Raw genomic sequence first — 25,109 nt, forward strand, 5'->3', positions numbered from 1 at the left:
ACACCACACTAAAAGCAAAGCTAGCAAAGCATTCCACTTCCGGGTCTTACTACAATGCTACAGCAGTGATTATCTTGGACCACAGACCCAATGTAAAAATACAAAGCTGTAAAACTCCTGGAGGATAGAGAACATCTAGGTAACCTTGATTCAGCTAAGAGCTTTTACAAGTCATAACAAAAGCATGACCCACATAAGAAGAAATTGTTAAGAAAGAATGAGCAGGGCCCTGGCAGCCCACTCAGTTCAGATAAGGAAGAGCTCCTTTCTCAGGGAAAAATAGAAAATAACACAAACAGAAAGCTAAAATGAAACTAAATAAAAGCCAAAGTTGAGAACTTGTCCTTTTCATGGGGTATTCTAAATTCCCAGGCTGGCCTCAAACTCCAGGCAGCCCTCCAGCATTGCCTGGCCTCCTCCCACTATGCGGCACTTGGAGTCCTACCTTTGATGAGCCCTTTTAGATTGACAAAATCAGTACTTAACAGGCATGCAGTAGTACAGATCTTACCCTGATCTCCAAAGAACGGAGAAAACCGTCCCCGGCAAACACCTACCACAGTAATGGTCTGCAGGCAAGGAACCCTGCCAAGCTAGAAGGGTGGGATTTCTAGTCCACCATCTCATACACACTTCTGAGACAAAATGAAGGATGGGTGATAAGGAACATTTACCCTGTTTTCCGCAGGTCTGGATTTGTATAATAAACTCTCTTTAATCCCTGTTTCAGGGTGGGAAGGGGGTAGTGTTGAGCAGCAGAACATTCAGATTTCAAAAACAGACTGACTTCATTCAAACTGAAGCCTTGGGCTGGAGCTGGCCCAGTGGTTAAGAACACTGGCTGTCTTTCAGAAGACAGTTTAGCTCCTGGCACCACAATGGTGGCTCACAACTGTTTGTAACTCCAGTTCCAGAGATCCAATGCCCTCTTCTGGCCCTGGTGGGCACTAGGCATGCACAGACATACATGCAGGCAAAACACCATACATATAAAATAAAATGAATAAAAAATAAAACTGAAAACTTCCATGGCTGGGGACATTGCTGGGGGTAGCATGTGCGTGGCATACGCAAAGCCACTGGCACCTCAACCAACCAACCAAGAGACAAACTTCCGCTCTGCCAAAACCCATTGTTAAGAGAACAGACAGATCAGATCGGGAGAAACTGTATTTTTGCGAAATACCAACTCATGCAAGACATATCTGAACTACACAAAGAGCTTATACAGCTCAACAAAAGGGAGAGAACAACTTAATTACAGATGGGCCTGAGAGCTGGAGATTTATCAATCAGTAAAATGCTTGTCTTGAAAGGGAGAGCCACAGTTTGACTGCTAGAACCCACACTAAAAAAAAAAAAAAAGCAGTGTGTGGTGGCACAATTGTAATCCCAGTGGTCAGTTAGCCTAGCTTACTCTGTGTGTGTGTGTGTGTGTGTGTGTGTGTGTGTGTGTGTGTGTGCGTGCGCGCGCGCGCGCGCGCGCATGAGCGCACGGTGAGACATGGAGACAAGAAGCCCTTCAGTCAGCTGGCCTGGAGTATGCAGAATGGAAGAAACAAGAGAAACCCTGCCTTGAAAACTAGGTAGATGGAGAACTGACTCCTAAAAATTGTCTTCTGATTTCCACCCATGCACTGTGGTATGCCAACACACACACACACACACACACACACACACACACACACACACACACACACTCTCTCTCTCTCCCCCTCTCTCTCTAATAATAAAATGTAGAAAACCCGAACACTAATAACTGGAAGTAAGATGAGCAGTGGCAGTCAGGAGGGACAAGAAAACGTTACCCTAACAGGCTCCTGAAAACTACAGACATTTTCTGGGAACCAACTTGAAGTCAGGGTCTGAGAGGCTGGAGGATAAGCATCCTGTTCCAGGAGAATCTGCCATACTTTTGGAGGGCAGTCTGATCCAGCCTCAAGCCCACAGGCCCAGATGCTCCATTTGGCGTGAACTGTTCATGAGTAAAGGGCCTGGCTAAAAAAAACTATTGAACAAACTTATCAACAGCCCTCTTCACTTCAACCTAAGAAGGGACCAAGGCAATCAATCCTTCTCCAGAGAAGGAACCCATCTGAGCAGAGACTAGTCGAGCAAGAAACCAACAGCAAGTGTGCTGGCAGGCCGGGGACAGGGTGGGGGTCCTCTTTCACTTCCTGCCCAGAACCTCAGCCCGGGGACAGGGTGGGGGTCCTCTCCCCAGAACTTCCTGCTTTCCCGCAGACTCCCAGGCCTAGGAATAGAGACCCGGCCAGAGACTGCCTGACCCCTGTTCACCATCCCACTTCCAGGCTGCTGGGCTCTAAGTCTCACACCTCCCCAGGGCCTTCCTTGCAGGGGCCTCCCCACTGAAAAACAGGCCTCTCCCTAGGGTCATGGCCCTTTAGGCTACTGTCTACTTACTACTCTCCCCTCGAGGCTAACTGGTTTTTAAAAAAGCAACTGTCCCTGACCTTGTCAACGTTCACATCTCCTACACTACCCTGACCGGGCTCCACCCCCACAACCCCAGTGAGCCTGAAGACAAACAAGCACCTTTTCCACAGAGCCCAGAGACCCTTTCCCTCTTAACCCCTTCTGGAAATGGAGCCAGCTCAGACCCTCCCTCACCCAGTCCTTCACACACTCTCATCTCACACCTCAGTTTTAGGCTGGGTCCTGTTTGGAGCCCTGTGCCGGTACCTGAAAGCATCATAAGCCCAATTCCCCTCAGCAGCCTGTCCCAGGCCTTGGCTCCTGGGGGTGAGGAGGAGGGACCATCCTCCCCGACACTGCTTTCCTCCTCAGGCCCCTGCCAGTACCTCTGCCTGCTACTTCCTCTGTCTCCAGGCAGCTCTTGGCATCATCCCTACACAGCCGAGGGCAATCCCTACCTCACTGAGTAATGCTGCCTAAGACCAGACCAGCCCTTTCCAACACACAAGACAGAATGAGAAACAACAGAATTCCACATTTGAGAACCTGAGCTTTTAGGTCCAAGAACACACAAGAGTGACGAGATCCCCAGCAGGACCAACAGGCCACGTTCTAGACGCTCTAGGCCAAAAGAACTCTTACTACTCTGGAAGAGGGGCAAGTCGTGGCTAAAGCAACCAGAGTAGAACTGGTGTAAGAGGCAAGTACAGTGTCATTCCTTCAAATCAGACTAAAGAGCTGTGTTTAAACTCAAGGGAAAACAAAAACAAACCCTGTCAATCAAACTGGCCCTCTCTCAAAACTGCACTACAACATGAACTTAAAATAAATTACCAGATACTCGGCCTGATGGCGCACACTTTTAATCCCAGTACTCAGGAGGGCGGCAGGTGGATCTCTGTGAACTGGAGGCCAGACAACCTCTCTGTAACAAGTTCTAGACCAGGCAGTGAGAACCTTCTCAAAAACAAACAAAAAGGGCTAAAGATATGGATAGGTGACCAGGAGTACTTGCTTTTCTGGAGGACGCTGGTTCAAATCCCAGCACCCATGTCTGCATAGCTCACAACTGCATGCATCTAACTTCAGGGAACCCACTGTCCTCTTCTGGCCCCTGCTAATAAATTAAAAAACAAAACAAAAAACCAAAAACCTAAAACACAAAATCCTCTAAACCACTAGATAGTTCCAAAAAGGACAAACTTGGATACATAGACAGTGGTGAATAACGTAACCAGCAGAATATTAATTTTAACACTAAATATTTAATGGTTACTTGGAGAGGTAAAAATACAAGCGTACAAACCAAAACCCTACACTATCTGACCTGGGGAGGCTAATACATGGTAATTGATCAGCTCTATACAGTCACAGAAAGATGAATGCTACACATAAATGCATTCATATATGATACGATATTATATTATATTAATTTTGAGATGGGGTCTCATGTAACCCAGCATGGTCTTGAAATCTTGACTTCCTTGTCTTCCGTCCCGTCCTAAAGGCATGTGTGCTCCCACACCCAGTGTTACGTCTTTTTTTTAGACACTAACAGACTGGGCACGGTGGCTCATGCTTGCAATGCCAACACTATGGCCAAAGCAGGAGGACGGATGGGTTAAGGCTGCCGGGTTACACGGTTGTACTCCAAGCTAGCTAGAGCTGCGGTGTGAGACCATCTCCAAACCAAACATCAACAACAATAAAGGGAAAGGCTACCAATTAAAAAATAACATTTCCAACTTACTGATAATGAAAATCCTAAGTAGATCAAAGTACTTTATAAAACAACTCTTAAAGCCAATTAAAATTTATTTATAAAATAAAGTGACATGACAAGACAAGACTGAAATTAAGGGGATAGAAGTAATACGTGGGTGGGTGGGGTGGCCCACATCTATCTATACTCCCAGCACTTGGGAGGACAAGGCAGGAGGATCAGTAGTTCAAGGCTAGACTTAGCTACACTGTAAGAGAAGAGAAAGGAAGGGAGGAGGAGGAAGCCTTGGACTAGAAGCAATGATGTTAAATCTTGAGACTCCAACTACTCAGAGAACTGGAGGTTGAGGCAGAACAGAAAGTTGGAATGAAGCCTGAGAAACAAAGTGAGAAAAAAAAAAAAAAAAGAGGTCTTTCTATGAGAGAAAGGTTTTCTGTGCTTGTGATCATCAGGAAGACATACACATCTAACAAGGTTTGGAATCTAAAGCAACAGCTGACAGATACAGGCAAGTGTAGTGGTTCAGGTATGTAGTCAATCTTGGAAGTGGAGGCTGAAGGATAGCCTTACGTTCAAGGCCAGCCTGGGCTACATAGTGAGACCCTATTTCAAAAGACTAACCACAACCAGTAACTCGACAGATGCACAGGAAGACACAGGCACTCTGGAATGGCAGTAGGTGTTCAAGAGCGCCTCACCTTTCTAGAAGTCAGCTGACTTCGGACCTTCCCGAAGTCAGGCAAGAGCTCTTACTCACACCAGGCCCAAGGTCTCAGTCTCAGCCCCAAAGAGAACAATGGAACCAGCCAGAGGAGAGGACACTTTCTTCTGAACCCAAGTCAAAAGTAAAGACACTTGCTGACAAGTGTGACAACCTCAGTTTAAACACTGTGCCAGCCACAATGAAATCTCGACATTTTTCAAAAGCAGGCTTAAAGACAACATAGCATTAAATCTCATTATAAAACTGAAAATAACTCCAAAAAATATCTCCCCTCTACCAACCTATCTATACTTCAGGACCATCGCCAACATTTAAATAGCTCTAGGAGATGACAAAGTATTGGTGACGAATGAGTACAATGTAAAGCAAATCCAGAATGGGCCCACAGGTAGAAAAGACTCACAGCCTCAACCTCAGCTTCAGGTTAGGAAATTTTGTAGAAGCCAGACTAAGTAAAACCAAAACAAAGAGAAAGAAACAATATAATAATAACAAGGGAAACAATGTAGATAGAACCAGGGCTAATTGTTCAGAAAGGTCTGGGCTAGTGGTTACAGCAAAAGGGTACCAAAAGCAACATTCTGGGTGAGAATTTACAAAAGCAGTACACCCAGATCAGCTTGGGACTGGGGCTGCTCTTCCTAGCATGCACCTCAACTCTCACAGGCTTCGCTATCTCCAGAGGTTCAAAGCCCTGGAAGTTTTGCTCCAGCAGACAGGGCCATCATACCTGTACTGGCAAATGCTGATACAGACAAAGTGAATGGGTCAGAAAAGTTTTCCATATGCACTGAACACTATCCACACTGTCCTCACTCTGTAAGGAATACCTACAAATCAAAATACATTTTTTTTTTCTTTTTGGAGTCCCATTATACATCCCTGGCTGACATGGACCTATGTGGACCAGGCTGGCCTTGAACTCACAGATCCACTTGCCTCTACCTCCTGGGTTCTGGGGATTAAAGGTATGTGCCACCATGCCCAGCCTAGAAATCAATTTCTAAAAGTAAAATAAAGGGCCAGCTGAGACGGCTGAGGAAGTAAGGTACTTGCTGCCAAGTCTGATGACCTGAGTTCAATTCCTGGGACCATGTGGTAGGAGAAATCATGCCCCAAAATTGTCCTCAGATCTGCGTATGTGTGCCATAACACTCTCCTGACCCCCATATACACACAAAATAAATGCAATTTTAACAATTAAATTAAAAAAATAGTAAAACAGTGGGAGAACCAAAAACATAGCCAATTAATATTTAAAACTTACACACCAATTTTTAAAAATACCAACAAAGAATAAAATTTGGGAGGTATGTAAAAAGTTTTGTTTTGTTTTTTTTTTTTTGAACTCAGATAAATGGTAATCCTCCTGTCTCAGCCCCCCAAGTGCTTGAAGGACAGGCATGATAAACAGTTGGTTTATCTAGCATTTAATCTTTATAGAAGAGGGCCACCAAGATTGCTCAGCCAGTAAAGGCGCTTGCTGCCCGGCTGCCCCGGGTTCCATCTCTAGGACTACCACGGGAGAAGAGGAGAGCTGACTCCTGAAGGCTCTCTCTGACCTTCACTCACATCCCACGAGGTAGCTCAGGCTGGATTTCAAAACTCAGTCTTTAGCATTCAGTCCTGGGATTACAAGCATGAGAGACCACACTCAGCTTTCCTAAACACTTGAAAAGAGTTAGTTTAGCCAGAAGGTGGTGGAGCACTTTAATCCACCACTCCGGTGACAGAGGCAAGTGGATCTGTGAGTTCAAGGCCAGCCTGGTCTACACAGTGAGATGTGAATGAAGGTCAGAATAGAAGACAGCCAGAGCAAGATAGTGAGACCCTGATTCAAACCCTAGCCCAGCTCAAAAAAAAAGTATGTGTACATTTTATTTTCCTTAAGATCCTTCCCCCTTCAATGAAAAGCCTTTGAGCCAAGCATCTGAGACCTTGCCTGCTGATTTAATTTTTTATTTTTGTTTTGAGACAGGGCTTCTCTATGTCAGTGGCTATCAACCTGTGGGTCGTGACCCCTTTGGGGGTTGAAGGATTCTTTCACAGAGGCTGCCTAAAACCATCAGAAAACAGATATATGCAGGGCAGTAGTGGTAGACACCTTTAATCCCAGAGCTTGGGAGGCAAAGGCAGGTGGATCTCTGAGTTCAAGGCCAACCTGGTCTACAGAGAGAGAGTTCCAGGAGAGCCATGGCTACACAATGAAACCCTGTCTCAAAACACCAAGGAAGAGAAAAAGAAAAAAAGAATAGACAGATATTTACATTTTGATTCATAACAGTAGCAAAATGACAGTTATGAAGCAGCAATGGAAATAACTTCATGGTTGGGGTCACTACCTGAAGAACTAACTGTATTAAAGGGTCACAGCGTTAGTGGTTAACAACCACTGCTCCATGTAGTCCTGGCTAGCCCGGAGCTAACTACATAGAGCAGGCTGGTCTCGAACTCACAGATCCACCTACCCCAGCCTCCTGGGTACTGGGACTAAATAAAGGTGTGTGCCACCATGCCTGGCTACTTACAATGCTAAATCTTCATGTGCACAGGCCTCTCCTGTGACTAGGTCTCCTATATACCCTGGGCTCCCTGGCCAATGAGCACTCTCATGAGATCACAAGGGACGTGTAGCCCACAGAGACCCAGCACACAGCAGGAAAACCCTTGGGAGTCAGAGTACAGAAGGCAGGGGAGCACACCGGCTAAGTACTGACCGTGGCTGGGGGGCAGCAGGCCACTTAGGTAGGGGAGGTAGGGGAGACTGGCTCTCCTCAGCTCATCCAGCTTCTCCTGCAGCTTGCGAACCTGGCTGTCGGAGCGGCTGACCCTCTGTCGAAGGCTCTTGAGCTCTCCGTTCTTCTTCTCTACCTGCTCCCGCAGACAGCACACCTGGCTCTTGTTCTGCCGAGCCGAAAAGCAGTAGGAGTGCAGGGAGTCGATGAGCTTGCAGGCCCCCGAGGCCGACAGGATGACCTCGTTGATGGACATGGGATTGGCATCACTGTGCTCACTCTGCACAGCTTCTGCAGCTGGCTTTGGGGTTACATCAGTCGGAGGGGCGGAGGGGCTCTGGGAAGCCTTCTGAGGGGTTGCTGTAAGTGAGGAACTTGGGGGACTCTGGGCCACACTGTTCCCACTGCACCTTGGCTCCATATCTCTCTTCGGCCTCTTTCGGTCAATGGGCTCACGGGGTACAGATGGCCTCTCTCGAGTGTGCTTGGAGGAGAAACTATAAGAATGAAGTGAGCCAATGAACTTGCAAGCTCCAGACCCTGGGGGTGTGAAGTCGTCCATGGAGATGCCGCTCTTGTCTGCCCCGCCTGCGTCATCGGAGGAAGAGGCCTTCTGGTGGTCAGCCTCTGTAGCAGACACTTCTGCTTCTTCCCGGCTGCTGGCCAGTGGGGCGGCCAGTCCAGCTCCTGGAGTTCTTTCCAGGGACTGCCCCTGCTCCTGACTCACAGCACCTGGGGGGGCCTTGGGGCTTGCATCACTCTGTGAAGAAGCTCGCTTCAACTTTCGGGACTCAGGCTTGGCCATGGAGGTATCACTTGAGGGCAGTGAGGACGCAATGGTTCCTTTCCCTGTTGCTGCGCTTGTGTGGCCCCTCATGGTCCCTGTGGTCTTCCTCCTAGCATGGCCATGGCCTCCAGCCCCCCTCTTCTTCTCCGACAGGTGGAAAATAGAGGGAACAGCTGTGGGCTTCAGCAAGCGATGCTGGTCCTCCAGTCTCTTGGAGAAACTGTCTTTGGTAAAATGCTCACTACAGAGGAATGAATACTTAGTGGGGGTCCAATTATCCCTCTGAACGGCTTTTAACCACTGGATCAGTCGTTTGGAATCCTTTAGGGGGAACCTGCAGGACAAATAACAAAGTACTTAGAATTCCTGAGATGCCTTTCCCTAAAACTATCATCGATAAAAGCAAATCAAGTAGTTTTGCAAGCATCCAAACCCGTACCGACATCATCCACTTAAAAACTCAAGGATTTCAGGACCATCTTGCAGGTCATTACTGATCTTTCAGCTTTCACCCTCAATATCTGACTCCACGACTAATTAGGATCACACTTCAAGAAAGCCCTACTGTATATCTTTTAGGACCCTGAGTTTATAGGGTAGAGAGGAATGAAGGATACTCCTCCTAGGTGTGGCAAATCACCCTGGGCACAGAGGATGCTCAGAGACAGCAGGAAATAGCTTTCACAAGTGTAGTGCCACTGACCAAATCATCCAGTACCCAAAAAGCAGGGTAAAGAATGCTAAAACCCTAATGAGAAGCCAGGCGACAGAGCTGGGAACAAGAAACCAGGAAATATCTCGGAGGCCCAGCTAAACAACCACAGCTGAGGCTCAAGTAGCTGAGGGTATAGGGACCAGCTTCAGCATAAAGCCCCAAAGCTCCAGCCAGGCCTAATGGTGCAAGTCAGTGATCTTGGTAACTCTCAAGTAAGAGGATCACAAGTTCAACATGTGCCTGGGCTACACTAAGCTAAGTTCAAGGCCTACCTGGGTAACTTAGTGTCTCTTAAAAAAAAAAAAAAAAAAAAAAAACAAGAGCCAGGTGCTGTAGTGTCTACCTATAATTCCAGTACCCAGGAAGTGAGATGGATGAGAGACGTCAGTGTCATCTTTAGCTACATGGGGCCAGCCTCAGCTGAAATTTTGTCTCGAAAAAAAGAAAAAAGAAAGGAAAAGGAGCTGGGAGTATAGCTGGGAGTATAGCACTTGGGAGGCAGAGGCAGGTGGATCTCTGAGAGTTCAAGGCCAGCCTGGTCTACATAGTGAGTCCCAGAATAGCCAGGGCTATGTAGAAAGACCATCTCAAAAAAAGAGCAACAAGTTGTTAGTGGTAGTTCATGCCTATAATCCTATAAACAAGCACTTGGGAAGCAGAGGCAGGAGGATGGACACAAGTCCGAGGCCGGCATAGACTATAACAGAGAGTTGTAGGCCAACAAAGCTATATTCAATGAGACCTTGTCTCAAAACACCAAGAACAAACAACAGAAATCAAAACACCCCCAAAATAAAAATGGTAAGTTTATGTTGTATATTATGTAATAACAGGAAAATTTAAAAAAAAAATAGATGCTTAACAACATACTTAGTAATGTCTTCCCTCATCTAATGAAGCTATTTAAGGATCACTTACGAAGACAGGATCTGTAGGGTTGTTGGCCACGATCACCGGCCCGGAGCTCCACCTGAGGTCTTCCAGCCCTCAGGAGGCAGCTGTGGAGCAAGACTAGCCCTAACAGGATGACCTGGACATTCTAAGCAACGTGACCTTCTAACCTTATTTCTCAATGTTTTGTGAGCTTGATTCCTAAGAGTTTCCCCGCCCCCAATTCGGGCACTGTCTACCCCCATACCAGGTTAGAACATCGGAAATGCAAGCTGCAGTCCTTGCAACTCTGCCACATTTTTGAAAATCGTTAACAAAACTTCTGGGACATGTTTTAACCGAAATTGTTAAGGCTGTTTAACATTACTAGGTTTTGTTTTGAACCAGACCGCAAAGACCCAAGACTTATTGTAACCCTGTGAACTTTCAACAGGCACGTGCCATGCCCATCTTCAAATTTTAACACCAAGTACTAAGAGGTGGCACGATGTGCAAAGTGGCTTCCAAGGCAGAGCCCCTTCGCTCGCAGTTCACTCCTGTTGAAAATCACAGGAGAGGATCAACTGAAATCGGGGGGGGGGGGGGGGGGGAGTCTTGAAAGCCTTAGGAAGGCGCGGCCCGCCCCGGGGCCACCCGAGAACCGTCCCGAAAGCCCTTCCACGGTCCTCCCGCCAGCCTCAGCTGGAATGCAGGATGAGGGAGGTGTTCAGGGCCAGTGTCCTGGCCGCAGGACCCCCGTAGGAGAGCGAGGAGGGCTATGGATGCAGGAAGTAGAGCTGCGTGCGCCGGGCCGCACTCCTGCCACACACCTCCAGACGGGCTGCCCCGCCGAGGCAAGAGCGGAGAACTGCTCGAAACCTAAGAGCAGGATTAACCTGAGAAAGCGTCCTTGCAGGATGCTCCAGAAACTGGCAGCGCCAGCCCAAATCAGTGCGTCGCGGGTTAGTTGGAGGTGGCGGCGGCGGGGGCCTCCGTCCGCTTTACCCGAGGCATGGCCGCGCTGGTCCCCAAAGCCGGCGGTCCGGGCCAAGGTCACAAAGCTCCACGACCCGTCCACCTCCCTCAGTTAAGCTCGACTAGCCGGCCCCCGACTCCCGGTCCCCCGAACCCAGTCCACCGCGCGGCCTCAGTTTCCCCGCGGGCCCCGCCGGGGCGGGGGCGTGGCGGACCCGGAGGCGGGCCGCGTACCTGTGGAAGGAGACAGCGCGCTTCTCGCCTTTGCCCTGCCTGTTGGAGCAGTTCACCGCCGCGCAGCAGATCACCATTGCGGGCCTCGGTCGTGGGCGCCGCCAGGCTCCGGTCCTTGCCGCCCGCCCGCTGGTCCGACCCGCCCCGAGGGAGCGCGGCGACACAGCTCGGGACGTGGGCCGCGGCCGAGCCGTACGGCAAGATGGCTGCGCGCTGCCGCCCGCACCACGCTGCGCCCGGGCGGCCGGACCACGGCGCGAGCGTCGCGGCCGCAGCGGGCGGCGAGTCCGTACCGAGACATGCGCGGGGAGCGGTCTGTACGGAAAGATGGCTGCGCCGGACGGGCGCCGCTCGGGCCGGCTCAAGGGTGCTCCGAAGTGGCGGCGCGGGGCGGGGCGATTGGGTCCGGTCAGGAACCACATGCGTCGGGGCCCCGCCCACCCCTCCCCCCGCGTTCCCACCGCCGTACGGCGAGATGGCGACGCCCGCGCTTCCGCTGCGCCGCGCTTGGCTCCCGCGGCTTCCCGTCGCGGTGTCGCGCAGTCGTCCGTCGGAGCGACACTACGGTCAGTCGGCGACCGGACAGGGAAGATGGACGCAGGTGAGGAGGGCGGGCGCCTACCCTGTCGCGGGCGGGCTCCTGAGGCCGCCCGGTGGGGCGGAGGCCGGTGTGTTTAGCAGGGCGGGCCGCGCCTCCCCGCAGCGCTCCGCACCCGGTTCGCGGGGTCACCCGTCAACGCCGCGGCCTCCGGCGCCTCGGAGGCCCTTGGGGAGCGCCCCAGCCTGTGGGCTCCCGGCTCTGGGCGGGAGGGCTGCAAGCCTGAGGGACGATCAGGACGCGGGCACATTGGTGCCCGGGGCGGACCCGTACGCCGCGGAGCTAGGCCATAGCCTGCCCTAGTGAAGAAGCCGAGCTCTTTAACTTCTGTCAAGTTGGTGGCTGATGTCCCAGCATCCACGAGATGCACATCTTTTGTCTTTAAAGTTCAACAGCCTGTGTAGGTGACCCACGCTTCTGTTGCTGCGGCTGGAGACAGTGATTCAGTCGCATCATACTTTGACTTCTGATACTGGCTTAAGTGTGGGTGTTGTTTGTGAACTGGCTCTTGCTTCCGAAGCTCCAGAGAGAGAGTGCAGGTCTTTGTTTTTCCTGGCAAGCTGTCTTGGAGATGTAAATCTACCAACTACATCGTTTGCTAATAGACCTAAAAATACCCCCCCCCCAAAGATTCTCTTTCATCCCCCTCCCCCCAGCAGCATTAGCGTTTTCATTTTTTTTTTTAATTAATTTTTTAAAGAACAGCTTTGCCTTCAAAAATCCACTCCTTTGTGAAGGAATCCTGCCACCTGGTTTTAAGTGTCTTGAATGGCATTGCTCTTGTTTTTCTTCTACTAACAACTACACCATACATGAAGTTGGCTCTTGGGAGTGATGCTTCCACATTTCAGTAGTTTGCGGCATCTGTCTCTTCAGTATTTTAAAAGGCTGGAGGAAGCAGGGACCTTGACTTCCCAAGAAACATGAACCAGGTGTAAAAAAAAAAAAAAATATATATATATATATATATATATATATATATATATATATATATATATATATATATATATATATTATATATTTCCACAATGCTTGCTGGAGGTATGGAGTGAATAACACGTAAAATTATTTAATTAACCCTCCCCCTTTTTTTAAAAAGACAATGCCTCACCGTGTAGTCTTGGAACTGATAGATATGTAGACCATGCTGGCCTCAAACTCACAGAAATCTGCCTGCTTGTGCCTCCCCAGTGCTGGGATTAAAGACCAGGACCACCTCAACTCCACTTTCTTTTCAGATATTTTCTAGATACCTAAAGCTCTTAATATGAAATGTTTAAATTAAGATGGAACACGCAATTTAATAGTCAGTTGTATTACCTTTAATGTGTAAAACGGTCCAGATTAAGTATATAACTGTGTAGTCGCATATGTGATGTTTTTCTGTCGGCTTATTGGCTGCACATGAATCTACCGTTACATTGATTATTGTCTGTGGCCTCACAGCCCCTCAGCGCCCCACTGCGCACTCAGGTGGGACCTGGCTCTGCTGCAGCTGGGATAGTTAGGTTTCAATTAAGTCTCTTTCATTCTATTTATCAATACAACTCAGGAGTCAAAGGCTAGGGTAACACCTGCCAGCTCAGAGAGGCTAGGGAGCAGCTAGCTGACCTTGCTTTTTGTCCTGATACCCTGCTACAGACCCTCTCCCAGAACCAAGAGGAAGCTCAAACTCCAGTCTCCTGTGTGGCTTCTCTATCCAAATTGCTGGCTTCTCTATGGCTAATTCTGGTCAGCTAGTCACTGGTTCTACCCTCTGATTCAAGGTATAACTTTATTGGGCAGCCTCAGGAGTGTTAGAGTGCTATCAAAGTATCTCTCAACATATGGGACCTCAAGTGGGTATTGAATGCTGCCAGGAGATCAAACTCGAAAAGACATTTGTGTTTGAAGGCCTGTGTTAGTACTGATAAAAATATACAGTTTTTTTTTTTTTTTAAGGGTATGATGGGGCAGTTTTTCTCCTGATGTAACGCTGGATGGCCTTTTATAGTCTACCCTGTGATCCCTAGGGTCCTTGAAAATTCTGCCTTTCTCCACCATTGTAATATAGCAGTATGGCTTATGGTTGTTCCTGTAATTGTGTCTGTCTGTCTCTCTCTCTCTCTCTCTCTCTCTCTCTCTCTCTCTCTCTCTCTCTCTCTCTCTTTCAGCAGGGTCTCTCTACAAAACCCTAGCTGTCCTAGAATTCACAATGTAGACCAGGCTGGCCTTGAACTCACAGATCTGCCTGCCTCTGCCTTCTGAGTGCTGAGATTAAAGGTGTTCTACCTTACTTGTTCTTTCTATAAACTAATTTGTAAATTCCTTGAGTGTCAGGGACTAGAAAAATGGACCCAAAAAAATGCTATCTTGAGGTAGCTGACATTCTCTACAGGAGACCAGGAGTATGTAGAATTGGGTGGTGCTCATGAGAGAGTGATGTGGGCCAAATTATAGGGGATTGGAATTGTAGCAGGATGACCAAGAAAAATCTCACTTTGAAAGTATATTTTTAATTTTTTGAGATTATAGTTCATTATTTTCCCCTCTAAATCCTCTACTCCCTCTAAACCATCTTACATTTATCTACCTCTTGCTCTCTGAAAGTAGATTTTTTTTATTTTTTGAAACAGGGTTTCTCTGTGTAACAGTCCTAGCTGTTCTGGAACTCACTTTGTAGACCAGGCTGGTCTGGAACTCACAGAGATCTGCCTGCCCCTGCCTTCCAAGTGCAGGGATTAAAGGCGTACACCACCACCGCCCAGCCTGTTGTTGTTTTTTGAGACAGGGTTTCTCTGTGTAACAGCCCTGCCGTCCTGGAACTCACTTTGTAGACCAGGCTGGCCTCAGACTCAGATCTGCCTGCCTCTGTATCACTACTGCCCACCTGGTTATAGTTCTTTTTCTAGGGTTGGGGCTCCATGAGATTTCCCCCTTTGTAGCAAGCTTATTTGTTGGCTGCCAGCTCACAAATAGTGACATGGAGACTTAACTATGAAAGCTTTGCCTTTAGCTTAGGCTTATCTCAGCTAGCTCTTTTTTTTTTTCAGAGACAAGGTTTCTCTGTGTAGTTTTGATGCCTGTCCTGGATCTCTCTGTGTAGCCTAGGCTGGCCTTGAACTCACAGAGATCCGCCTGGCTCTGCCTCCCAGTGCTGGGATTAAAGGTGTGCACCACCACCGCCCAGTTCACCTAGCTCTTATAACTTAAATTAACCCATTTGTATTGCTCTAGTTTTGTCACGTGGCATTACCTCTCTTCCATCTCACACCTCCTGTTTCCTCTCCATGTCTGCTGATGACTCTGCCTCTCTTCTTCCCAGAGAGCTATTGGACGTCCCCCTTATTACACCAGTCACAGCACAGCAGTACATCTTCATACGGTGTCCAAATATCCCACCACATTTCCCTTTTCTTTCTTTTGTCTAAATAGGGAAGATTTTAACACAGTTAAATTATATACAATTAAAACAATTATCAGGTAAGAATTACATTCACAATGTCCAGTCCATTTGCATTTGGCAAATTCAGAGAAACTATTATCTATCTATCTTGGTGAGCCCAAAGTTGTGTACCTATACCTAATTCACTTTTTCTTTCTTTTTTTTTTGGTTTTTCAGGACAGGGTTTCTCTGTGTAGTTTTGCGCCTTTCCTAGAACTCGCTTTGGAGACCAGCCTGGCCTCGAACTCACTTTGTAGACCAGGCTGGCCTTGAACTCACAGAGATCCGCCTGGCTCTGCCTCCCGAGTGCTGAGATTAAAGGCATTAATTCACTTTCTATCCTAACTTGTATTACCAACCCAAAATTATCTTTTAGACCTCAAAACATTTTCTTAGACAATTTAAGCTTTTATGTCTCTCAACCTTTACACCTCTTTTGTGTTTCTTTTCTGAATGTAGTAACAAGGAAAACTGTAACTATAACTATCTAATCTTCAACCTCATCAGAGACCCAAGAAGGATATAATATTTATTACCTGAGTAAACAGGAAATGTGGAACAAACAACTTCCAAAACTATAGAAATGACAGAAACAGTTGACTGCCTGAACAGTCACCCAAGTTTCCTCTGCATCATTGGGGCATCTGCCTTTGACCTTTAGTCCTAGACTATCTGAAAACTTTTCTGTGAAGCAGGAATTTGAAGGACTGCCCCACCTTGTCTTGGCAAAGTTTGGCAGTTACTTTCTTTTGTGTCCTACATGTCCAGTTTGGACAGCACACTGTCAGCAGTCGAGACAAGGACAGTTTCTTGTCCAGTGGCTAACTTTGCCACAAGGAAAGCAATCTCCAGATGGAGGTTCTTTGATGCCCATCATCCTTTTTTGAAGGAAATTGGTGCTGCCAGGAGCAGACATGTCTCACTGTTGTTAAAAGACATGTTATTAAAATATTTTAAATGCTGTGTTCTCTGTAGGTCTCGGAAGTGTTTTAAGACCACTTGCCTATCTAAAATATATCTCTGTTTGACCTTGAAAACATACCTAACATGGCCACATTTGAATGTTATAGATGACTAACTGCTAACCTACATTTTTTTTAATGATCTTAAACAGTTTGTAATAATAACTTTTAAGGACTAGAACTTTACATTACACTTTATAATGAACTGCATAGGTACAATACCTTAAACAAGAGTAGAAACATATATACAGTATGTTAAAATAAAAATAACCTTAAATCTATCAATATATAAAAATATCTTCAGAGTAGAAACATATATACAGTATAACAAAAATACCTAAACAAGAGTGGAATGAATATATATATATATATATATATATATATATATATATATATATATATAGTAACAAAAATAACCTTAAATTTGTATCAATATACAAAAATCCATACCAATGTAAAATATTTAAGACTAGTAGTTGCTTTTTAGTTTAAAAGTAAATTTGATAATCTACCTATTTTTCTATCATTCCTATACCCCTTCTATTGGTGTCATCCTTGTTTAGGTCTTGTTTAGGTGGCTATGCTAATTAGACTCTATGAGTAGCTTCTGACATTTCTAAGAGATGTACTCTTACAGCAAACTTCCTGTTCTTTTGACTCTTAGAGTCTTTTGGCCCCCTCTTTCCCTACAATCCCTGAGCCTTAATTGCAGGATCATCTCAGCCAGCAGCCTTGAAGCTGTTCTGAATGCAGAACTCAGAGGAAACTGCAATAGAGGTGCTCTGAAATGGATCATCTGGGCCATCCATTCCCATCAGAGATTTTTCAGAAGGTCTTCCTTGATCAAACCTTATTTTTCTTAATTCAGAATGAATCCATAGCCTCTTATTTCCTGTCTGTCAGATATAGTAGGCCCATGGGCCAAAGATGGATGCCCCAACGTTAAGAGGAACTTTGGATGACTGTCCAGGCAGTGAAATGTCCCTGTCATTAGGTAACATTTTGCCCTTCTTGGGTCTTTAATGGAGTTGAAGACTAGATAGTCACAGTTATAGTTTTTCTCAGTTATGATAAAGGATAAATTAGATACAAAACTTTAGACTCACCAAGATAAGATAGATAATTATATTTTCTCTAATTTTGCCAGATGCAAATGGATTGGATATTGTTACTATAATTCTTACTTAATAACTTTTTGTTGTATGTAGTTTTACTATATTAAGGTTAAAACTTTCCTTTTTGTTAGACAAAAAGGGGGAAATGTTGTAGGATAATTCTTTTCTACATTATGAGTATGTATTACTTTCATTGGTTAATAAAAGGTTGATAGGCCAGTAGTTGGGCAGGAAGTTGGGTGGGAAAGCCAAACTGAGAATGATGGGAAGAAGGAGGGCGGAGTCAGGGGACACACCAACCAATCACCCAGGAAGCAAGACATATAGAGGGCAGGTATAGCCATGAGCCACATGGCAATATATAGATTAATAGAAATGGGTTAATTTAAATGTAAGAGTTAGCTAGTAACAAGCCTAAGCTATCATCCGAGCATTTATAGTTCATATTTAGCCTCTGAGTTGGTTATTTGGGACTGGGCACTTGGGACAGGAACTGTCTGTTTACAGTAAGGTCCCTGTTAGATGTCCAAGTAGTGTTAATGGGCCTTTGGTTACATAGGCTGGGAGCCCTATACTGAAGATGTACAGAAAGCTGTTATTGGATGAAATTGCCCAGGGTCTGCATGTAAATAGAAAATAAGAGAAGCCAGGGAGGGAGCCCAAGTCTGCTGGTATAGGAGGTGGAAGGCCCAAGTGATTTGGATGGTCTCTCTACCTATTTCCCAGAATTATGTAAACAAACATGTGTCACAAAGTGTCCTGGCACAGGTGTGTGGGTTGATGTGGGTCTGTGGAAAGAAGACTCAGAGGCACCTTAAAGATGAATTTAGCCTTTTGCGACTGCAGGGGGATCCAATCTTAAGGACTGAAACCTTTTCCCTTTGTCCAGGGCATTTTTATTTTTCTCTATATTTACAGTGTAGCCAGTTGATTTCCACGTTCAAAACAACCTGAAAGAAGCTCCCAATAATACAATGCCAAGTGCAAATTCCTTGATCCCTCATGTACCACAGTTTCCCAGGTTTCCTGAACCAAGTTTTGCATAGGCCTTTGTATCCTCGAGAGACTCTGAGACAAGATTCATATAGGGCAACAAGAGGAACAAAAAGTGTCTGCTAAACAAAAGATGAATTAGGGTTAGGTGCTACTCTCCGGCGCCCAGGCCAGGTAGCCCGGGGGAATGCAACCACAAACATGCTCTTGGTTCAAAGAAGTACTGGTGACCACGGGAGTGGATCGGTTGGTGTAGTGCTTGTTTAACAAGCATGAGGATCTGAGCTTTGGTCCTTAGCATCTACATAAAAGTGAAGTGCAGCAGTCTCTACACACGTGTATGCAGCCCCTCATACACCGCCACACACACACCGGAATAACTGACTGGTTGTGGTGGAGCATGCCTTTAATTGCAGCATTCAGGAGGCAGACGTAAGTAGAGCTCTGAGTTTGAGGGCAGCTTGTTCTACATAGTGAGTTCTGGGCCAGCTGTAGCTGTATAGTGAGGCTGTCTCTCGCCTTTAATCCCAGCACTCGGGAGGCAGAGCCAGGCGGATCTCTGTGAGTTCGAGGCCAGCCTGGGCTACCAAGTGAGTTCCAGGAAAGGCGCAAAGCTACACAGAGAAACCCTGTCTCAAAAAAACAAAAAAAATAAAAAAATAGAAAAAATAAAAAAATAAAAAAGAATAAAATAAAATCTAAAGAGCTGTTGAGAGGCAGCACCTAAGCAGCCATGCTGTCTGTTTCTTACAAACAGAACCAGCACCTAATGCTTGTGTCTCTAGTGCTGCACATGGTTGGTAGTCAGTGAAACAGAATTGGGATTATTTTTGTTTTGTTTTTTCGAGACAGGGTTTCTCTGTGTAGCTTTTGGAGCCTGTCCTGGATCACTCTATAGACCAGGCTGGTCTCGAACTCACAGAGATCCACTTGCCTCTGCGTCCTGACTGCTGGGATTAAAGACATGCGCCACTGCCCGGCCAGAATTGGGATTGTTGAATTGCCTATCTCTCTACTACAGACTGAGCATACCTAATCCAAATTCAATATCCAAAATAATAACTGCCAGCCTGATGGAAAAACTCCTTACCTGAGCTGGTATCAAAACATAGTCACACACTGGGGATGTAGCTCAGTGGTAGAGTACCTTCCTAGCATTCTCAATGCCTTGTTATCCCCAAAACCACATTATTATTATTATTATTATTATTATTATTATTATTATTATTATTTTATTTTTTTTAAGGAAGCAGGCAGGGGCTGTAGCTTAGCTGGTAGAGTATTTGGCTACCAGTCACAAAGCCCTCGGTTAACCCCTAGCATTTAGTGAAACCATGCATGGTGTCCTATACCTGTGATTCAGATACTTCCCTGGAGGTGAAGACAGGTGGATCAGAAGTTTAAGGTCATCCTTGACTACATAGGGAGTTCTAGACCAACCTCAAACGCATGAAACCCTTTCTACAAACAAATGAAAGACTTGAAATTCCCAGACTCTTTCTGCCAGGTGTGGTAGTGTGTGCCTGTAATCCCAGTATTCAAGAGCTGAGGCAGGAAGAGTATAAATTGAAGGCCAGCCTGGGGGTCCTACTGAGACCCTGGTGTGAAATACTATTTTAAGATGTGTTAGATTGTTTATGCTGTGGAACATTTATTTATTTAATGATGCAAAGGTGTGTTGCATTCTTTTGTGTTGCGTTTGTTTAACTCTGTGAAGCTGTGTTACTGTGCCTGTCTAAAACACCTGATTGGTCTAATAAAGAAATGAACTGTCAATAGTGAGGCAGGAGAAAGGATAGGCAGGGCTGGCAGGCAAAGAGAATAAATAGGAGGAGAAATCTGGGAGCAAGAGACATCAAGGATCCAGAAAAGAAGGGGCCAGCCACCCAGCTACACAGCCAGCTACAGAGTAAGAGTGAAAGTAAGATATACAGAAGTAAGAAAAGGAAAAGCCCAGAGGTAAAAGGTAGACAGGATAATTTAAGAAAAGCTGGCTAGAAACAAGCCAAGCTAAGGCCAAGCATTCATAATTAATAATAAGCCTCCATGTGTGATTTATTTGGGAAGTGGGTGGTCAGGCTCCCCAAAAGAGTAAAGAGTTAAAAAAACAACCAATAAGACCCTATTTTAAAAACTGGATATGGTGACTTATACCTATAATTTCTCATCTGAAGAGGTTGAGACAAAAGGATTTATGATAGTTTGAGGCCAGCCTGGGTTAGTTACATAGTTCCAGGTTAGTCTGAGTTACAGTGTGAGACCTTGTCTCAGCAAAAACAAAACCAACAGCATATCTAGTGCCTAAGCATGTGATCCTAGCTACTTAGGGGGCTAAGGCAGGAGGATCACAAGTTCAAGGCTAGCTTGGCCTATGGAGTCAGTTTAAGACTAGCCTGAGCTAACCATTTTTCAAAATAAAGAGTAAAATAAGAGGGATAGAGATGCAGTTCTATGGTAGAATGTCTGCCTAGCATGTGTGAGTCCCCAGCACTGTAAAAACAAACAGGAAAAAATAATTAGATTTTTAAAACCACCATCACATTAAAAGAATTTTATGAAATTACTTTTGGGGAGCTGGAGAGGTAGCTTAGCGGATAAAAGAACTTGATGCTCTGTGAGGGGGTCTGGAGTTCAGTTTCCAGCACCCAGCCTCTGTAAGCTTACAGCTTTCTGTAACTTTAGCTCCAGATCTGATGCACACTTCTGGCCTCCACAGGCATTGACACATGTACATGCATGTAGACATACACACACATTTTTAAAAATTGGCTTCAGGCTGTGTGAAAACCTAAATAAGTTTAATATTTTAATTTGGGTCATAGTGCTTTTTCTAATGAGATTCTTTTTTTTTTTTTTTTTTTTTTTTTTTTTTTTTTTTTTTTTTTTTTTAAGTTTTCCAAAACAGGGATTCTCTATAGCTTTAGCTGTCCTGGCACTTGCTCTGTAGACCAGGCTGGACTTGAACTCAGAGATTCTCCTGCTTCTGCCTCTCGAGTGCTGGGATTAAAGGCATATGCCACCACCCAGCTCTAATGAGACCTTAATTCTGTATATGCAAATGCTCCCAAAATTTAAAATGCTTCTGTCCCAGTTATTAGATGGTAACTTTGGACTTCTAATCCTTCTGCTTCCACCTCCCAAGTGTTCAGATTACAGACTAGGATTGTAAATGGTTCACCAACAAGCCCAGTTTGTGTGGTGCTGGAGAGCAAACCAAGGGCTTCTTGTAAACTGTGGAAGCATTCTACTAATTGAGCTATGTCCCCAGCCTGAGCAGTGGGTTTTGATGTAGACATTCTGTCTAGGATATATTAAAGCAGAGTTTCCTAGCTTTCTAAGAGCTAAATTTTTTTACTTTCTTCTACATGCAAACTATTATTTTAATCATAAGAATTTTTCAAAGGAAAGAAAGAACCCTTCTGAGGAATTTATACTATAAAGTGTAATCTTATTGGTTAAAAAAAAAATCACAAACTTTTGAGATAGGAACTTGTATATCTCAAGCTGGCCTCAAACTCAGATGATCCTCCTTCTCAGACTCCCAAGTGCTGAGCTATCATTCTTAGCTTCAAAATATAACAATGAGATTATTGTGGGACTTTCTTTGGACCTCCAGTTCCCAAACAATGACATGGAAACTTCTTATTAATTATGAAAGCTTGGCCTTAGCTAAGGGCTTGTTCCCAACTAGCTCTTATAACTTAAATTAACTCATTTATATTAATCCATGTTCTGCCATGTGGCTTGTTACCTCTCCTCCGTACTGTACATACAATTCCCTCCGAGTCTTGCTGGCTTAATCCACACACATCAGATTCTCCCTGAGTTCCTCTTTCTCCCTGGAAGTCCCGCCTATTCTCTCCTGCCTAGCTATTGGCCATTAAGTGCTTTATTAAACTGATCAGAAGGTGCACTAGGCAGAAGCACATCTTCAGTGTACAAAGGATTATTCCACAACATGAGATATATTGGAGTAGTCTCTAAGAGAGATCTACTGGCTTTATGTTTTTGTGATTCTCGCTGCTTGAATGACAGTGTAATTTGTGCTTCAGTAAAAAGGTTAGTTCCATTCATTGAGCACAAATCTCTTTTTTTTCTGGCTGTCACATAATAAATCATAGTACTTTTTCTAACTAAACTGTCCTATTATTAAAACACTTTACATTTTCTCTTTCAGTTGTGACCACAGAAGTCCCAAGAAGAGGGTGGGAAAGTCAGATACTAGTGTGCTTGAACAAATGGAAGGGCTCTTTCATAGGGCGGAGGATTCTTGAACACCTTACTTCCCCTGCTTGTTGTCTACTGACAAATTTAACTTACTGCTTGGGGTTTGGAAACTGTTTTCTCTCTGCCTGGGGGGGGGGGGCAGGCATTCATAATGCTTTGTAAGTGACATGATTTGGGGTATAAAGACATTGTAACAAGGGCAGTGCAGTTGAACTGAAGAACCTCTGTGGAGAAGTGTAGAGGCCAGTTGGTGTCCAGAGGGCAGAGTCTTTGTGCAGGTGGACACAGGTTAGTGGATGTGAGCTTAGGTTGTGCACTTGTCTGGGTTCTCATCCCCTTGGACAGAGCTAGTGGTGCCCATTTCTTGGGTGGGGTGATAGGAACTGAGAGAGAAGTGTATTGTGTGCTGTATGACTCCACATATGGGCTCTACCTCCAAAAGCAAGCCTCAGTCAGTTGTAATTAGAGCCTGAGTTTGAACACCTCCTTTTTTCACTTCATATACATCCAGAAGGTCAGGAATTTCTCTTTCCCGTCACTTTTCCCTCGATGATGATTTGTGAATTGCATCTCAGTTGTGTGTGTGTGTTCGCGCGTGTGTGTGTGTGTGTGTGTGTGTGTGTGTGTTTCAGTGGGCACTGTGGGTATGCCTGTGTGAGGTGGGGTATCCTGGGAATGGTGGCATGTGTTTTCCTCCTGTCTTCCAGACCAGTGGGATGCCTGTAACAACAAAAGGATGAGAGCCTTGATGTACCCTTCTAGTTGGAACCATTGAGGCCATGGAGCCTTAGGTGCTGATTTTCTAAGGTGATTTTCTAAGTCACCTGTGCTGGCCCTTGTAACATAGCTGCTTTCTGCTCTAAATGCAGTTACAAGACTCTGTGTGTGTGTGTGTGTGCATGTAAGTGTGCGTGTGAGTGTGTGTGAGTGTGTGTGTGCATGTGAGTGTGTGCGTGCGTGAGTGTGTGTGTGTGCATGTGAGTGTGTGCGTGCGTGTGCGTGCTTTCTTTTTTAGACAGTCTTACTGTGTGTGCCTGGCTGTCCTGGAACTCACAGATATCCACCTGTCTCTGCCTCCAGAGTGTTGAGATTAAAGCCATGTGCCACCACACCAGGACTACATGTCTTTCTTGAGGAAAGTTTGTTGGGTTAGAATCTGTTTTGGCAAAGACACAGATTTGATTTGAGTCTCCTGTACATTGTTACACTCCCATTTAGGAACAGAATGGATTTCTTTCCACAGTCAAAGTATTTCATCATTTCAAGGACTGGAGAAGGCTGGTCCTGTGAAAGTGTGCTTATGGCACTCCCGGTTGGTTCAGAGCTCTAGAATCCTTACTCCCCAGCCCAATGAGGAAAGTCCAACTGTTCCCACTTCACCAGTGAGAAAACAGAGACATAGAAAGGATTCTGATTTACGGGGATCACATGCTGGCTTTTGGTGGCCTCAGACCCCTGGTTCCACAGCTGGGCTCTTGACGACTACACAGGAATGAATGCCTTTGAGACTATGACAGACAGTAAACACTGTTCTGACTTGTGGAGGAGGCAGTACGGTGGGAAGAATGGGAGATTGGCACAGATGGCAGTCTGCAGCGAGGCCTGGGGAAAGGGGACACTCACCTGGTGGAGTGTGGGCTTCTGTTGGAGGGCTGGGCACTCCCTCCACAGACCGTTGGCATTACTCTTGCTTCTTGGCTGCTGTGAAGCTGGTGGGAGCTGTGACTGCCTCTTTGTAGTTTTGTTCCCTTCTGGTTTCTTCACCGCCAGCCTGGCTCTTGGTTTGTCAGGTTGCACAACCCATAATTTTCATAGTTACGCTAGTAGACTTGGGATACATTTGAACTTAATAGAGCCCCACTCACTGCTCTCACTTTGAAGCTGGCTTCCCTACCTGTAAAGGTTGCTAATAAACCTAAGAAATTTGCCTACTCTGCATTTTGCTGCTTGAGACATTAGGGACACGTGGTTTTTGGCTTCTTGAAAATACGAATGTTAATTTATCACAAGTTAGCCTTTAGCAACATGTACTGAAGTAACCATATGTAAAAGTGGGAGAAATTAAGTTGGTCTTAGGATCACCAAACAGTTTGTTGACATTGTCTTGAAAGTAGACAGCTAAAATACAGAAGAGCGGAGTTCCAGGACAAGGCCCACTGGCCCTGGCCCCTGCCCTGCTCAGAAATCCTCAACAGTGCTCTGTTGCTGAGGACTTGTCACTTTGGCTTGTATTTCTGGGGGCCACATTCCAGTATTTCCCAGCCTGTGACTGTACCCAGTGAAGCCCTCTGGGCATAGTAAAATGTGTGTGCTTTCATCTCTGTGTTCTGCATCCTTATCCTTTATATTGATGACAGCAGCTGATGGTGATGCCCTTCTGTCTGCCTGCCAGCACCTCATGGGAAATCTTTCATGAAGGCTTCATTGTTGTGTGGTGAAACAGCCCTGTTATTACCCCATTTTTATGGATGAGTGGTTGTTTATACTCAGAAGTTATATAAGTGGCCCAGGAACATATAGCTTATGAGTGCCCTCGCTAGATTTAGACCCTGGCTACCAGGGCTCAGAGATAATGCCCACCTTTGCCATGT

The 25,109-nt window shown here is 45.7% G+C and overlaps 2 protein-coding genes across 3 annotated transcripts in view; one reads left to right on the plus strand and one right to left on the minus strand.

The window, feature by feature from the left end:
• The window catches only part of Thap4 (THAP domain containing 4), a 43,698-nt gene extending 32,281 nt beyond the window's left edge, over positions 1 to 11,417 (minus strand). The window contains exons 1-2 of one of the 2 annotated variants that reach the window (XM_059278614.1): positions 11,200 to 11,417; positions 7,601 to 8,739 (exon numbers count right to left, since the gene is read on the minus strand). In XM_059278614.1, the coding sequence (XP_059134597.1) occupies positions 7,601 to 8,739; positions 11,200 to 11,276 (1,216 nt within the window). In that variant the 5' untranslated portion in view covers positions 11,277 to 11,417. Of the gene's footprint in view, positions 1 to 7,600; positions 8,740 to 10,886; positions 10,983 to 11,199 lie in introns of those variants that run through there. The other variant, XM_059278615.1, reaches the window with a different exon arrangement.
• Positions 11,418 to 11,654: 237 nt separating this feature from the next.
• Atg4b (autophagy related 4B cysteine peptidase) overlaps positions 11,655 to 25,109 on the plus strand; it is a 36,309-nt gene continuing 22,854 nt past the window's right edge. Inside the window, exon 1 of the mRNA XM_059278616.1 lies at positions 11,655 to 11,800. Within this exon, the coding sequence (XP_059134599.1) occupies positions 11,791 to 11,800 (10 nt within the window). The 5' untranslated portion in view covers positions 11,655 to 11,790. The remainder of the gene's footprint in view (positions 11,801 to 25,109) is intronic.

This window comes from Peromyscus eremicus, chromosome 13 (assembly GCF_949786415.1).
Source record: "Peromyscus eremicus chromosome 13, PerEre_H2_v1, whole genome shotgun sequence".
Lineage (NCBI taxonomy): Eukaryota > Metazoa > Chordata > Mammalia > Rodentia > Cricetidae > Peromyscus > Peromyscus eremicus.